At 40.0% G+C, this 16,794-nt stretch overlaps 1 protein-coding gene across 1 annotated transcript in view; it reads right to left on the minus strand.

The window, feature by feature from the left end:
- PLCH1 (phospholipase C eta 1) overlaps positions 1-16,794 on the minus strand; it is a 110,578-nt gene that overhangs the window by 62,769 nt on the left and 31,015 nt on the right. The window contains 3 exon segments of the mRNA XM_007457643.1: positions 3,179-3,350; positions 7,374-7,494; positions 15,431-15,634. Of these exon segments, the coding sequence (XP_007457705.1) occupies positions 3,179-3,350; positions 7,374-7,494; positions 15,431-15,634 (497 nt within the window).

Here is a 16,794-nt window from a genome sequence, read left to right on the forward strand (position 1 = left end):
CAGACTCTGTGGCTAAGGGACCAAGGTCACTGTGGTAGACAGCCTCTAAAATACCCCCAACGGTTCCTACCTCTTGGTATTCATGTATTTCTATAATCCCTTCCCCTTGAGTGTGGGCTGGACCTAGTCACCCCGCTGAGTGAATGGAATACAGCAAAAGCATAAAGATGGGGGAAATTCTTTAAACGTGGAAGGATGTTCATGTGCTTGGCAGCCAAAAAGAATGATAAATTTCTAAGTATCATCCCAGACTACTACCCAGGCTGATCTTCTCTAAACTAGCGCTCCAGTGACTTCTGTTACATATTCCTGCTCTTCACACCATGACTGGCCCACCTTCAGCACTCTGGATCTTCCCCTCATCCACTTCTCCCTCCACAGGGCCACCAGCACAGTCAGATTTTCAGAGAACTCTCCCTCCCAGTTTCCTGTATCTTCCCTGATACCCAAAGCTCTTGACCTAAAGGGCTTGGCAAAGAGATAAATTTAAAGCTGGTTAAATCATTTATGTAATGAAAACAAAATCTATATTAAGAATCCAAACTCTTAGAATCTGAATACTTAAATATTTTCTTCAACTTACAAAAGGATGGTTATAGGTTTCAAAAGGTGGTATTTAATTTGCCTTCGTACCCCTATGTACTATACTTATTTGTACGTGCTATCTGCAAAGTGAAAACTACATTCTTTTCCACCAGAATATATATAGCTATAGATATATAAATATGGCACTAAGCTTCAAATCCCCTTTACTTAAATGGGGCAGTAGGCGGGAAAGCAAGGAGAGAAAGTTGCCATCTAGAGTATTCACAAGGCGCCCTCATTTTCAGTCCTTTCAAAATCCCATTAAAAGATATCAGGGCCATATCTTCTGCCAGCTTTTTCCACATTCATGGTCTTTGAAAGGTACCTTATACAGGCAGATAGGAAGAAAAGCAACACCACAGAACATTGTTTCTTAACGCCTCTTATGAAGAGTGTTACGCCTGAGGAAAATTATAGAATAAACTTAGGTAGAATTTTATGAACTTAACAGTGGTCCAGTGTAAACAAAGAATGACCTAGGAGTCCCCTTCTGATCTACATACTATTTCATGTGGGAGTCACACTCAAGAATTAGATTAATTCCTCCATGGTACGTGGAGATATTTCTAGAGACTGGAACCATAGCCATCTCTTAGCTTTTAGCTTCATGGCCCCAGGACAGCGGTAACTGCTCTATGACACATCTGTAAAAGTAAAATGCTTGGACCAGATAAGTTTTCTTTCAGTAATGAGTCTATGGAAAATTACTAAGTTCGTTATTATTTTTGTTCAAAAGCAAATTTTTGTTTAATTTTTAGGAGATACATACACACACAATTGGCCCTCCGTACCCAAGGGTTGGTTGAATCCGCAGATGTGAAGAGCCAACTGTACTAGGCCATTTCATATGAGGGGCTTGAGCATTGTGGATTTGGAACCAATCCTGTGGGTACTGAGGGACTAGTATATATACCTGTGTGTGTGTGTGTGTGTGTGTGTGTGTGTGTGTGTGTGTGTGTGTACACACAAGGTTGGAAAGTTTGTGTGTTACAGCTATAATAATAAACAACTTGCCCATCTCCAAAGTGGTAAGTAGCCATTCAAATGCTGCCTTTTGGATCACAGATTGCTCTGATGCTAAAGGAACTTAGGAAAGTCAGTTCCCTTTTTGTTGCTTCAAATGGGAGTGTGTTGGTCCAGAGATCTAAGAAATCTCCTTAAAGTTTGGAGAAGGTTACTACTAGCAAATGGACTGCAGCTGCTTTGAAATACCCACAGCCCACGTTGCTGCCACTCCTTCCAACGAGTGCCTCAGGTCTTCTGGCTTCAATTCTTCCTGGTGCCCATTAGCCCTAGGACATTCTATGCCCAATGATCCAAAGCCCAGTTATGCACAAGGGATTCAATGAGTTCATATCAAATATTCCTTAAGTTCCACCGTCCAAATGAGAAGTATTTCAATCAGATGGACTCATTCTGCATTTAACCTTCTGACGCTTGGCTAAAGACCATTTGGGAACATGGAAACATTTACAAGGCTATAAAGCTGACACTGCGCTTTCTAACCTAGCAATCAGTTTTCACCACAAGAGACTGCGTTAGCAAGACTTCAGGAAAATTGACCTTAACGTTATTTCTTGCACTATATAATTGGAGCTTTTATTCAAAATGCTTTCACACATACAAATGCCCAATGACACCCCTTTCATGGATTCAGCCTATAACTCTCATTTAACTGATAGAAAAACAGGTTTTGACCCATTCTAAAGATGAATACTTTACATCTTTCCCATGTGCTGTCCTCTCTTAAAGCCCCAGTTAAAGTCTTGCTATGAAATCACACAATCTGACTTTCCTCTGCCTCCTCTGTGATATTTGGTTTTTGTACACACCCTTTTTAAGTAAAATATAACCACATTTGATCATTAATACTCTACTGCTTTTCCTTAGGTTTTTAGTCTCAAAACAATACAACTATCCAAGATGCTTTTAGTCCAAATATACAAAATTAACTGCAATTAAATAAAATCACATCAGCAATCTGAGAACACAAGGAGCTGTCTTTCTGGCTATTCCTTGCATTAATAATATTCATTTCAGGTAGTAAGTTTTCTCCCTTAGAAGATCTGTTTATGAAATGCCATTCTATTCACCTACTGCTCCTCTGCATACACACGAATCCTATGGGGCACTATGTCTGAACGTGTGCTCCACTTTGAAGTGAGCTCTTCTCACTCACATAACCAAGGCTGACCAACCATGAAGACTTTTTTTTGACAGACAGTTATTGGAGCTTGAAATGGCAGAGAAGAATCTGAAAGAAATGCTTTTGGATACGGACACATGTAATCCAGGCCTCCCATACACAGACCCCTCTCCAGCGTCAACTACTACAGACGAAAATATTCAGTATTTGATTTACAGTACTGAGGTTCTCACTTCATAAAAACAAATCCCAGAATACGTGGCCAGTCAGTAACAAGCTTTTTCTGAAGGTATGACTATAAATAAGTTGGAACAAGGTGCATGCACAAATCTAGACAACCCTTCATATATTGACTATTATTCTCTTGATAATCCAGTTTTCAGTCCTTAAGGGAGGGAGGACTTAGCAGGTCATTAGTGCCTTTTATTGCATTCCTGAGGTAATTACCTTCACTAGGATTTTGCCTTTCAAACTTTGAGGGCTTGGAAGCTGCTTGGTCTCTCCTGTGTCTACAGATGACAGGTCGAGTTTGTCTCGGAATATTCCTTTCAGGTACTGAGCAATTTTCCTTTGCTGCTGGACACTGCAGTGATTCTCAATAGACAGTATGACCGGGAACCTGAGAGAACAGCAGCACATTGTAAAGGTGTCGAGTACAGCAACTCACAGGGACTTTTGAAAATTATTCTGTATTCATTATGTTCTTACAAGCCTAGTGACAGTATTTGTGAGAGAGGTGATAATTAAAATGCTTCTAAAATGAAAAAGATGAGAGATGAATTAAAAAAAAAAAACTCCTCTGGCCAAATATATTTTACCAGGCATAAGGGGTGAACAAAATACCAATCCATATGAGATGACTTAGTCTAATGCTTTGTAACTCTCTCTCTCCCTCACACACACATGCACACACACAGTACATATATTTTGTCTCTTTTACGAGAAAAAATAAAAGAGAAAATTTTGAGACATAAGAAACCTAAAGAAAGAAAACTCATAAGGTAATTTTGTCTTGTTTATTCAAAAGTCTAGAAACATCTAGGAGACCACTATCATTAAATGAAGATATTTACTCTAAAAATATATATTCAACACACAGCTTGAAAATTACTATTGAGGAGAAAACAACACAATGGAATTTTGTGTTTATAGCGTCCTATGTCAGGTATTTCAAAATCATTTGTATAGAATTATACATACAAGGCTTCCTGAAGCCTTTACTTTCAGAAAAGGAAAAAGACAAGTCAAGCATTCACTCTCCTCCAGCACTCAGGGCTCTGTGCAGAGAATGTGAGACCCCAATGGAGCGATTAGTACAGACAGCCTTAGGAACCAGCAACGATTCCATGACCTTACTCCTCTTCCGACTTTGTTTCTTCCTCAGAAAAACAAATTAAGGCTTATTTTCATTTTTTTTCTAGTTTCCGTCACATATCTTCTCAAGTACTAGGCAGTATATTTTTTTCTGAAATAGACACACCAATATTTAACTTGCCTAATATGTCTATATGGAGAAAAAAATTTATTTATGCGCTTGTATGAGAAGCACAAACTCCACAATACAGGCTGTGACCTCCTGAAATTACATTCTGTCCTCATTAGTAAATCTGATGCCAGAGGTAATCCAAGAGATGAACCTTTGTGACTGAGGTCGGTTTGGTTACCAGACTATAATCTGTTTGCTCCTGGGTCCTCATATGGGTTTTACCCCAGAGTGTTAGAAAGAAAGAAAAACAGCAGACTAGCAACCCTGAGTTGTCTGCACAGTCACATCAGGCAGTTCTAGCAATGGATTTTTAAATTATCAATCTGTTTATAAAAAGGCTGTCAGTGTCTAATGATGCTTGGTGTATGAAGCAGTGCTTCTCAACAGGGGCTGGGGCGACTGTGTGGCACTCCTTCCAAAGGGACATTTGTCAATGTCTGAAGACATTTTTGGTGGTCACAATGTTGGGGATGGGGGCTGCTACTGGTGTTTAGTGAGTAGAAGTCACGAATTCGCTCACCATCCTGCAATGCACAAGACAGTTCCCCATAACAAAGAATTATCTGATCCAAAATGTCAACAGTGCCAAGGTTGAGAAACCCTGGTGTAAATATGCAACTAAGGACTTCCCTGGTGGTCCAGTGGTTAAGACGCTGCCCTTCCACTCAGGGGTCGTGGGTTCGATCCCTGGTCAGGGAAGTTCCATGCGTGGTGTGTTGAAGCCAAAAAAAAACTCACACATGAAACAAAACAAAACATTTTCAGTTTGGGACTTCCCTGGCAGTCCAGTGGTTAAGACTCTGCACGTCCACTGTAGGGGGCATGAGTTCAATCCCTGGTTGGGGAACTAAGATACCACATGCTGGGTGGCACGGCCAGAAAAAAAAAAAAAGATGCAACTAGAACTTAAAGCTGAACTTTTAAAATGTGCTAAACAAGCTTATTAATTGTTTTAATTTGAAGTGCTTTTCTCCTAAGGATCCCCAGACTTTAAGTAAGCATAGTCAAGTCACCAGAGGGTCCTCCGAAGTACATAGACAGCAGGTCTTCTCAATGCCCTACTTCACATGTTGGAAAATAACCGCAAATCACTTCATCAACTTGGCTAAGATTAGTAGCAATCAGGGTAAAAAGACCCATCAGAATGTAGTACTCAGATTCTTCCATGTGGAAGTCACCACAAACCAGACCTGCTATGCAGCAAGCGTCTCTTATCAGAACAGCATTTTAACTTCATATTTAATTAATGAGAAGACGAAATGTTAGAAATTTCACAGGCTACTAATGTCTATAAAGTTAATTTTATGCAATTGTAATTTTAATTTGCCTTTTTTAATGCAAAAATCATTTCTCGAATGTCTGGTATATTGCAGGCACTGGCTAGGCAATAAAGAATGAATAAGGGGGAGTTCTCTGGTGGCCTCATGGTTAGGATCCTGGGCTTTCACTGTTGGGGCCCAGGTTCAGTGCCTGGCTGGGGAACTGAGATCCTGTAAGACGCACATAGCAGCCAAAAAAAAAAGGCCGAGGGGGGGAATAAAGTTTTATTTTTAATTTCTTTTAAAAATGAATGAATAAGACATAGCCACATATTTTCAAGGAGTTCATGGTCCTAACTACTTAAAAGGAGGCAAGTCACCAACAATTGCAAGAAGGTGCTGTATGATATGATAGAAATATGTTGAGTGCTAAGGACAGTGAAAAGAAGCATTTAAATCAGTTGTAGTATTGGTAAGTTTGCCAGAGGGACAATGCCTAAGTAGCCTTCTAGGATGAGCAAGAATTGGGCAGGTGGAATAATGGAGATGAGTGTTTCGGACAGAGAGAACGGCACAAGTGAGGGTAGGGTCTGTGAAAGCACTGAGATCCCCAGGGACTCCAGAAGACAGTCAGTGACGGCAGAAACCCACGTCTCTGTGGAGCAACAGTGGAAGACAACACTGGAAGAGCAGGAAGAGGCCAGGCCTTGCAGGGCGCGGAATGCATGACCATGAACAACAGGGAGTCTTTGAAGGACTTTAAGAATTACAACATCAGCTTATATTTTCAGAAAGAAACATACTACACCAGCGTGGAGGATAAACCAAAGAGAAATGAAAATGAAGAGAAGGCAGTGGAGTCAAAAGAAACTTTAGCAAGTAGGATTGAAAAGATTGGCTGAATCGAGAGTGGACTCCCAGTTTCTAGGTAAAGCCATTGGTAAACAGTGCTACCCTCCTAACTAGAAGGAAATGGAGTAAGAGGAAGCCTGGCAGAATGAAATGCTGAGTTCAGTTTGGGATGGAGGCCCCGTGCTGGTAGGAGTCTTATCCTCCCTCAGTGTTGGGGTTCCCCAAACCTATTATAGTATGCCTGGCTTAGAGTGGGCAACTTTAAATATCTAAGTAAATGTCTGAATAAATAATGAAATTTGTTAATTTTCAGGTACCTATGGGATACTCAGATGAATTTGTAGTAAGAATTTTTCAATATATCTCTGAAACTTAGGGAAAACATTCTGGATATATAATGGGCAAATAACCAAAAAGTAGACCAAGAACAACAACTTATGAAATAGTGACTATTAAAGGAGTGAGGAAATGGACTAGAAGACCATAGGCTAAAGAAAGAGGTCGAGAAGCAATGGCAGCAATAGAGGAGAGAATGCTATAATAGAGGCCCCCCCCCCCAAAAAGCAAGTATTAAGGAGAAAATTATCACCATTATCAAATGCCAAGGAAGGGTCAAGTAACATAAGGATCCCAGGCACTTCAGTATACATAGGACATCCAGCAAGTCTGGAAACCAAGATATTATTTTATTGTATTGCAATATAATCCCAATAAGCTATTTATTATGTATAGTAACCTCTGTTTCTAAACTTTATAGACACTCTGTACACCCTGGCTTTAGAAATTTTGAGGTCACTCTTTGTAAGAACATGCTTCGAGGAGGCAACATCTTGAGAGAGAATGGGGTAAGGAATAAAGAGAGCACAAGAAAATATATACATGCAGCCCTTGTTTGTTCGGTGTTTTGTTGGGAAGGAAGGAGAGAACCAGGGCAGGAGAAAGCGAGATGTAGACTCCAGGGAAGTGTGTGGCTTGGTGGCCGTGTTACATCAGGCAGTGCTGCATGTGCCAGCTAAGCCTGGCTCCCAGCTGCTGCTCTACTTACTCGTTCTTCACAAAGGCATGCTTGTTGATGGTCTCCACAACATCTCTGAAGAGGATCTTTGAAGTGAGCGTGTAACCGTGGTGTACGACCGGCTCTCCGTCGGGGCCATCCCAACAGTCAACTGCCAAAAACAGAATGTCACATCAACAACCCAAAGTTTCTGGTGTGTCCTGATAGTTCTGGAAATAGCAGACAAGTATTAAGTCTATTGTTTGAGCTTATATGTATTATGATCATGACAAAGTTGTTAGACCGAAATGAGTGTTCTGGCTTATTTATCAGAATAAGGAATTAGAGATTATAAATGACTTACTGCAAGTAAATCTGCTTATAGTTAGCAAAGAGGTCATATACACAAGCAGCTTAGCATTTACCAAGGACTCTCATTAGAAACTGATCTAAATCCAGCTGAATATGCCTGAGCGTAGTGATATTTCTTAACAGATTGTTTCTCTATTTTACATCTTCTTATTCAGTTTACTATAGTCTTTTAATGTTTCAGTGACCCTCTCAAATCAGTAAGAGGGTTTTTCATCATTGTCCTCCTAAACTCATTATGTTTCCATTAGATTTATTTCCATTTGATTAATTCGACAGTAGTTCTAAAATAGCATTGACTTCTTAACTTCGAATCTTCAGGCCAAGATTTATGTGAATATGGGCAAATGATTTAATAATTTAAAGTATTGCTTCCCCATCCATAAAAGGAAAACTAAGAACAGGACTTGAATCATAAGTTTGAGTGATTTATAAGTACATGAAAAGTTGATTATAAACCTGCATGGCACACAGTAATCATTATTGTTATTAATACTATTGATACTGTTAGGTGTATGGACAACCTCACTGACCCCCAGCTGGAGAAAGACAACAGCTTCCTCACCATCCTCCCCAACTTAGAGTTTGCCTTCCCTTGTTTTACACTTTGCCACCAGACTAATTTCTCAAAACACTGCTTTCTCCATGTCACTACTTTGCTCAAAAGCCTACTCAGTGCATAACATAGCATCCAACACATAGTATGTACTCAGTAGGTCTATGTTAAATTTATTAATAAACAACTTATAGCAGCTCCTGCCTGCTTAACCCCAGGGTCCCTATCTCTGGCGCTAGAGACTGGCTAGCCATTCAACTAAGCCTGTTTTCTCTCTCGCCCTAGTTCACAGCTAGACTACAGTTCCCAGCCTTCCCTTTCAGTAGGACATGGCCATTGAAATGTGGACAGAAATGATGTGCACCACTTCCAGGTCTGCTTTATGAAACCCTGCCCTCACAGTTATCCATGCCCTCTCTTCTGCTGTGAGTTTGGAAGTCATGTGCTGAAGGTGGCACAGACACAGAAGGAAAGAGCCTGTATCCCTAAATCACTGCTTGAAAGAGTCACCCGTTAAGAACAGCTATTTCGGAATTCACATAAGAGATAAACTTCAGTTGTTTTAGGGCACAGAGATTTAGGCTTAACTGTTAAAGAAACTAGTTAATTAATATCTTAGCTCCTGTTTGACAAGTCAAACTTATTTTCTCCTACTTCCAACCTCACAGACTTATTCTCCCAGTTAGGCAAGCTTCCTCACATACGATCCTACTTCCATGCCTTTGCTTCTTTCATTTAAGGTCAACTGAAGTGCCCTCTTTCACTTTGCTTATCTCAATCTCAACCAAGGGTCAAATCCTTGATTAAGGATTTAGATCCTAAACCAGGATCCCCCATAGAATTTTGCCAGCTCTCATGACATTGCCCTTCCTTATGACAGGGGGTCACAAATTCAAATACCAACAAGAACCTAGCAGGTCACATAAATAAATGTAGCAGCCCAACAGGAAATGTGTGTCTAAATGAGGTAACTATTTCTCACTGTCAGTCAATCATTCCTAAGTAGGAATAAGGACCCAGTTACCAGATCTGAGAAAAGTCAAAGGTCTCTTTCCTCTCTTTCTGTCTCTCTCTCTCTAAACAGATGAGAGTTGGTGGGGTGGGGGGTGGGGTTTCTGTTCCCTAACTAATACAGTTACTTATATCAATTAAATACTGCCTATTAAAATATCCTTGGCGGGGGGGAGTGGAAAAAAGAAAAGGAGAAAGTACTTTCAAGGTTAAAACCATAGGAATACTGGAAACAAAGTTTAAGAACAAATATTTTGGGATGCTATCATACAGTGTTATACTGTTCCTTTGGGCCTGTAAATGAGGTCAAACATATAAAGGCATCTTCTTGGGAGAGAGGCTCCATCCCTCTTTTGATATGTGCTTGACATTCTTTAATTTGTCTTTGGATATAAGCGTGAAAAGAATAAACAGATATTTCAAAAGTATGTAACTTAAACAATATACCCCAATTTATACCCCATTTTGGAAGAAAAAGGGCTTAGGAGGGTTTCTCATAAATGAGCTAATATATTTTCAAAAAGAATGCAAAGTAGACGAGGCAGTGCCACAGCTGACTTGATGATCATGTACACATAAAAATCTCTCTTCATAAGAAACTACTTTGGTAATGAAAGATGGAGCACTTTTGCTAACATTTATAACACAGGCAGAATATGCATATTTGAGGATGGTTCTCCTAATGTTCACTTTTTAGGTCTATTTTATCACTTGTCTGTTAAATGAGGATAGCAACATCCCCAAATAGTGCTGCCATCTGAATGCGTGGCACCCATAGTCGAGTTCAAATGGCCATGAAGAGCTCCTGTAAGAGCTAGTGCTATGATGAGAATGTTGGCAAAGTAGAAATCCTCTAAACAATTTCCTAGCCACAAAATAGCCAGGCCCATTTTTTCAATCAGACCGCATGTTAGAAGCCCCCCAAAGCACCCTGACAAACAGGTGGTCAGATCTGAAGGCCAGCTGAGAGACTAACATGACAGCTTTTCATAGTGGAACTCAAAATGTTTCACCCTGATAGTGCTCCCAGAGATAACAGGAAAAGTTGTAAACCGATTACAACAGCAATACAACATCAGTTCCATAATGAAAGTGAAAATCCCTTGGACAGAACATCCATATTTATAAAGCAACTAGGGCTGAAAATCAAGGGAAATGAAAGGCTGTGTAAAAAATGTCATCAATCTGATTTGCTGGCAAACCCACTTCACCAACAAAAGACTTATTCATCTTCCCCAAGACACCATATATATCCTGACCGAGGACATTGTTGCAGCTGAACTAATGGAGATGGAAAACATAGTATTATCAAAATGGAAGCTTGAAAGTGGAGAGATTCTTCAGGTTACAATACCATGAAAGAACTGTCCAGAATCATTACTCTCCATCTCTAAGAACTATACCTGGCAAAAGCTGCTTCAGAAAATTATCTGTGGGACCTGAAATTTTTAATCCATGACCTGCTACATTCTATAAATCAGGTTCTTTAACTCCTAGCTGCAGTTGTTTAAGAATAAAACCAACTTCATGCAGAAGCAAGGTAGATAAAGCACCACTGGGTGTATATAGATTGGTGCCTCCAGGTCCAAGCTTGAAGTGTAAACTAAGATCTTCAAACTACAGGGCTGACAGGAATTGTCAGGAGAGCACGAAAAATCATGTTATCAAGTTCTAAAGTCTTCAGGAACATCTAGATATTTAGATGCCAAGCCTAATCACAAGTCAAGCAAATGCCTCCTGTTAAAGCCAACCTCCTCTCTGTGCTGTGCACTGTTCTTCCTAGTCTTCCTTATGTGACCAGATGTGCCTTATTTGATCCCCCCGCTTGGGTTGGTCATGTCATTCAATGCTTGTTCCTCCAAAAACCCCAAAGGCTTCCTGGAGAAGCAAAGTGGGGGAGTCAGACAACTTGGGTTCAAATACCAGCTTCCAAGCTTCCTAGCTATGGGACCTTGAGCCACCAACCGTACCCCAAATTGGGGTGCCTTCTTAAGGAGATTATTCCATCTTCCTTAGTGTTGTAAGAATTAAAGAAGAATGTATGGAAAGCACTTAACCAGAACCTAGCCCACAAAAGGGGACGAAATCATGGTGGTTTCCCTGTTCCTTCCCAGTATATTCAAAGCCAAGGTGACAACCATAGTTTCAGACGGGAAATAGAGCAAGTACAAAGCTGACCAAGTCTCCTAGATAAACACAGTATAATGCTTCTTCTCAACAAAACCTTCCAGAAATAGCAGTTTGACTTTCACTGTCCAGTCATAGATTATTCCAATAGTGAAAACTTCAAGCCAAACAACAGAGGAGAAGTTTGCTGATGCAGGCTTGGCGAGGGAGATATTTGAGAGATTGCACGTCCTTTGAAATTATATACAAGCTGTGCATCTTCTCAGTTTGTGTGACTGTCTGGAGCAAGCAACACCTTTTACACAAGGAGGGCAAAGATCAGTAGCTTCTATTACTTTGGTGACTAGCAAAGAGGAAGAAAGAAGGTATAAGGGAACACCCATGTTCAATGTCATCTGCTGCACACAATTTCTAAAAGCTAATTTTAAAATTAAAAGATCTCTGAAAAAGCTAAAACTAAAACTTATTTGTGTCTTACTATAAATTATCTTAATCAGATAACTTTCCTTCTTAATAGCCCAAGGAATGCCAGAGAATTAGAAGATCTGATTCAGTAAGGAGTTGATCATTAGAACATGGTTAAGCTTCGGTAAGACCCTGATTTTGGACAGAGAAATCAAAAAAGAAATGATTGGGCACCTGAAAGACCTGAAAAGCAAAGGAAACAGTACAGGGCGCAGAAGTAACAAAATTGCAAAACTGCCTGGAGTTGACTTTCACTTCATGGAGTCACCAGAAGTCATTTTCCATATTTGGCCTCCAAGAAAATGTCACCATTTAAAATGATAGGCAACCATCACTCTGAAGCCAATAAGGGTGTGTGCCCTGGCATTTCTATGCATGACAGACTTGTAAAACTGCTTGAGTGCTGAGTGAACAAATGGTTGAATAATGGCTGAGAACAGAATGTCACCTCAAGACCTTCTGTTGCTCGAAAGGTTTTCCTTTATGCTAATATTTTATAAGCATCTTCGTTATCCAGTTGCTTAAGCTACTCAATTATCAGTCACTACTGTCAGTAGGTGCTCTCTGCATCTACTGCAAAAACGCCATGTCTTAAATCATATACTTCCAGAGTGCTAAATGGGTAGTGGTCCTAATGGTTCTGTATGCAGATAGTTTTTAATACCTGTCCATTTTCAAAATATGTCAATTTGCCTTTATAACATTACTACTACTATTACTGTAACATTACTACTACTATTACAGTAACATTACATCTGCTACTTTTGTAGCAGAAAATTCTTCAAGCCGGAAACTCTCTGACAAAGAAGCGTTCCTCTACTCACCAGTATTATCTCACTGCCCTACTGCTTTATTCATCTCCCTACACTATTCCACCACCCCAAGAACAACTTGCTACCTACTGCTGACTCCCGTATGCTCCCACCAAAAAGCAATTCCCCTTTGCTCCATGGAATCTCCATTCCAGTGTAAACAAACCCCCTTTCATCATCAGACTCTCTAACAAACCCCCTTTCATCATTAGACTCTCTGGAATTCTTCCTCAACCTCCTTATCTTGGTTAACAACCAGTTTACCTGGGAGGATACTACTTCCTTTCTCCACAGATGCTTTTTTTGTATAAATCACAAAATGAGGATGCTACTTTTAAACAACTGTTGTTCTACATTCATTTAAAAAGTCCCCCCACTTTTAAACCTCACTTTATCCATCTCTGCCTTCCTGGCATCTTCCAAGTGCCTTTTCCGTAGCATTCTTCTTCTACTTAAACATGTGGTTTACAGTTTTTAATATCCAATTTTTGATCTTTTAATTTTTTAGCTTTGAATCTCCCTGTCAGCATCCTTTGACTTAAAAGTCCACCTGGGCAATCTACCCAATCACTTAACCTTGACCTCAATGCCAACAGCTCCTTGCTTCACTCTAATCATGCTCACCCACCACACGCCCTGCATATAGTCATTACCTCAACTATATCCAAAATCCCACCTTGTGATAATAATTCTCTGTTCTTGTTTACGGTATGCGTGATGCCGACATTCTCAGTATTTCTGTTTCTTTGAGTCTTTTAGTCTCTTAACCTCATTTTGTGGTCCCTTCATTTCCTTTCCTAGTTCATGGACCTACTGTCACTTACTTAAAAGAGCTCTCACCAACATCTTGAAGATATTTTATACGACCTGGAAATCCAGAGGCTTGAATCAATTCTAGAATCTGTCTTCACTGCTCTTATACCTAGTCTGTTGGGAATGGGGTGGGGGGCAGTCTGAGCATGCAGATTTTGTATAACAAAAAGACTGTTCTGTTAAAGACTGTTTTGGAAATTAGCTAGGCCTTCCCCAATTTATCTTGTCAACTCCTTACTCATTATTTGCTGATCTTTTTAAGCCTCCCATTCCCCAACCAACATCCACCCACTCTACACTTAGTGGATGGTGTTCTCTCCTACTATCCTGAGAAAAGAGAGGGTAACAGGCATGAACCATTTTAAAATTTCTTGTCCCCTACCCCATCTAAAAACAAAATGAATGAATCCTCATTTCCCCCTCTTCCAAGTCTCAAAACCTCCCCAACCCTGTATTGTCTTCCCCTAATGCAGAAAAATGCCAAGTGACTAACTCACAGCAGATTATCTACCTGATCTTCCCACTGAGAGGCCACCAAAACTATATAGCAAAAGACACTAATAACCTCCCAGCTGTCAAACGCAACCAGACTGGACACTTAGTCTTTATTTTACTTTTCTATTGCATGGGACATTTTTGACCATTTCATCCCTTAGGTCCAAGTGACTGTTTTGTGTTAGTTGTCTTCGTCAGTCCCCTTGTTCTTTCTCTTCAAAAGGTTGGATTGCATAAGTCCTCAGGCCTTGTTCTCTTTGCCACTCCTCTAAGTGATCTTGTCCACTGTGATGTACATTTACACACGAAGGTCTCTGTAAGTGATCTTGTACACTAACACACAGAAAACTTGGAATTGTGGAATCTTTATCTTTTCTGGATCCTTCTGTTGAGTTCACATATTGTTATTTAACTGACTGATAAAAATGTCCATGTAAATATTACAAAGTCACTATAAACTCAACCGATGGAAAGCTGAACTCATTAATGCTCTTCCTCTCAGTCCCCACAGTAGGTGATGGCACCATCATTCATTCCAGCTCTCCCCTTCAAGCCTTACATCCTTTACTTTGCTCACCAGGTCCTGTAAGTTTACTTCTTTAATATCCATATAAGCATCTCTCTCATCTAGTCTAAGTTTTTATGATCCTTCCTTTCAATCATTTCAATAGCCTTCCCACTATTCTCCTTGCTCTAGTTTCACCTCCCTTCCCCCACCACAAACATACATCTTAAAGAAAAATTATCTTCCTACACTGCTGCCCAAGCAATCTTTCTAAACTGCTAGTCTGACCGTATCACTCTAGGTATTAAAACAATCCACTGGACCCTCGTTACCAAAAGCTAAAGCTGAAATTCCTTATCACAGCACTCAGAACCCTTTATCGCTGACCCAAGTCTACATTCCAGGTTGATTTCTCATCATATTTTACATCACCCCTCACTTTCTGTATCACCTCTCAACCACGTTTGATTCAACTGGTGGAATTCTCACACCATACTATGATTTTTACCGTCCACCCCTTCTAATGACTGTCAGCGCCTGAAAGATAGAAGCCACATCTTACATCTGTGTCCTAACCCGCAGGAACCTCCTAGAAATTTAATAAGTGTTGGCTGATTGATAGACCATGAAGTACCTTAAAAATAAATATTTATCCTGAACCATCTTTACCATTCTTTAATCAAAAAAAAAAAATCTTTCTAGGAAAAACTTTCACATTCATCACAATTTTTCAGCACCTGAAGGTGTGCCTCCCAAATGCTAGTACACATCTCTCTCCCTGTTTGAAGTGTCAGGAGGAACCAGAGAGGATTATGAGTTAAGAATAACTTTACAGTGAGTGGGAAAATAGTTCTGATTAGCATGAGTGCATTTTTTTAGGTCTCCATTATTTACAGTAGACGTGCCTGACTAAAGCACGTGTGCACCCACACACACTCGCGCTCAAAGCACGCACCTTCCACGCAGCGACAGCCCTCCTGCAGTACCCGTGCATACATGTCCACTTTGGACTGAGACAGGAGCTGGTCCCCGGTCAGGTATGTATTGTGGGAGGAAGCGATGTAGTAGTGGCACAGGGGCTGGTCCATGTCCTGGTACACTTCATGGTGCAGTGGGTTAAATATGTCACAAGCAGGACTACGCATGAAGTTCGTGAAGCCTTTGGAAATGAGAGAGAGTGAAGTACTATAGCTTTGAAGCATATATACTTAACCAACTCTAACAAGGACAAAAGAGATCAAAGTTTGTTCATACTGATTACCTCATTTACCTTCAGGACAGCCTTTGCAGGGAATACCGGGGCAATGGGAGATGTGCCTCAGATCAGACAGTGTCAAAAACTGAAATATGACTTTGGGGAGTAGCAGTTTAAATATAACCTACAGAAAAACAGACTTTTTAAGAGTTTTGATTGAGGGAAGGAGGGGGCTTATTGCAAAGCTCTTCAGTAACTGCTGAATTCAAGCTAAGATTATTCAGTGTGACCTAATGGGTGGCTCATGCAGTGTTCAAGCCATATTTATCCTAAGTGATATACTGATCAACAGCAACCTGATAGGTTATTAAGTTGATTTGGAAAATAGTACTGTCAGTGCCATAGCTGAGGTAACAGGTCAGAAGTTAGGCATAGCTTAAAATCAGGGTATGATTATTTGACTATGAAACTGGTTTGGCAAGATGCTACTAATGGCTAGCACATTTGGGAAATGTGAAAAAGCATTTCAAGATTATGTAGAAAACCCTATCAGTTTTGCAAAAACATAGTGCCTGGGTAGGAAAGGCATTCATTAACATATTAACAGATATGTGAATGTCCTACAAGTACCTACATGGAATGATTATTAGGGTAAATTATTTCAAGTCTTCAAGAATCCTGTGGTAAAACTACTGGTAAATATCCTCTGAAACTCTGGAGAATTTCTTCATGCTCATCTTTATGGCCATAACTTAGAAATCAGGTTTTACTCCATCTTTTAAGGCCCCACCAAATAAAAGATTCATTTACTGGTAAAGAAAGGTCCAAATTAGTTTATCTTCTTTGTTTTTTTTTTAAATAGCTTTTAATTATATAAATATTAAATAATTTCTCTTTGTTTTAATTAGCCTCTATCCCTGGAAGTAAACATACAATATCATACCCCCTTGTCCACACTAAGCCTGTTTGGGAGAATAGGAGGCCAACAATCAAAACTGGTAAGATAAGCCATGGTATCATATGCTCTTGCAGGAAGTGGGATGCCCCAGTAGTTTTTTTATTAAGATTATCTATTCTGCCTGGGACCTGTTCTCTTTTGGAGAGCAGCCTACAAATTTCTTTCC

The sequence above is a fragment of the Lipotes vexillifer genome, unplaced genomic scaffold (genome assembly GCF_000442215.2).
Source record: "Lipotes vexillifer unplaced genomic scaffold, Lipotes_vexillifer_v1.1 scaffold897, whole genome shotgun sequence".
In the NCBI taxonomy this organism is placed as follows: domain Eukaryota; kingdom Metazoa; phylum Chordata; class Mammalia; order Artiodactyla; family Lipotidae; genus Lipotes; species Lipotes vexillifer.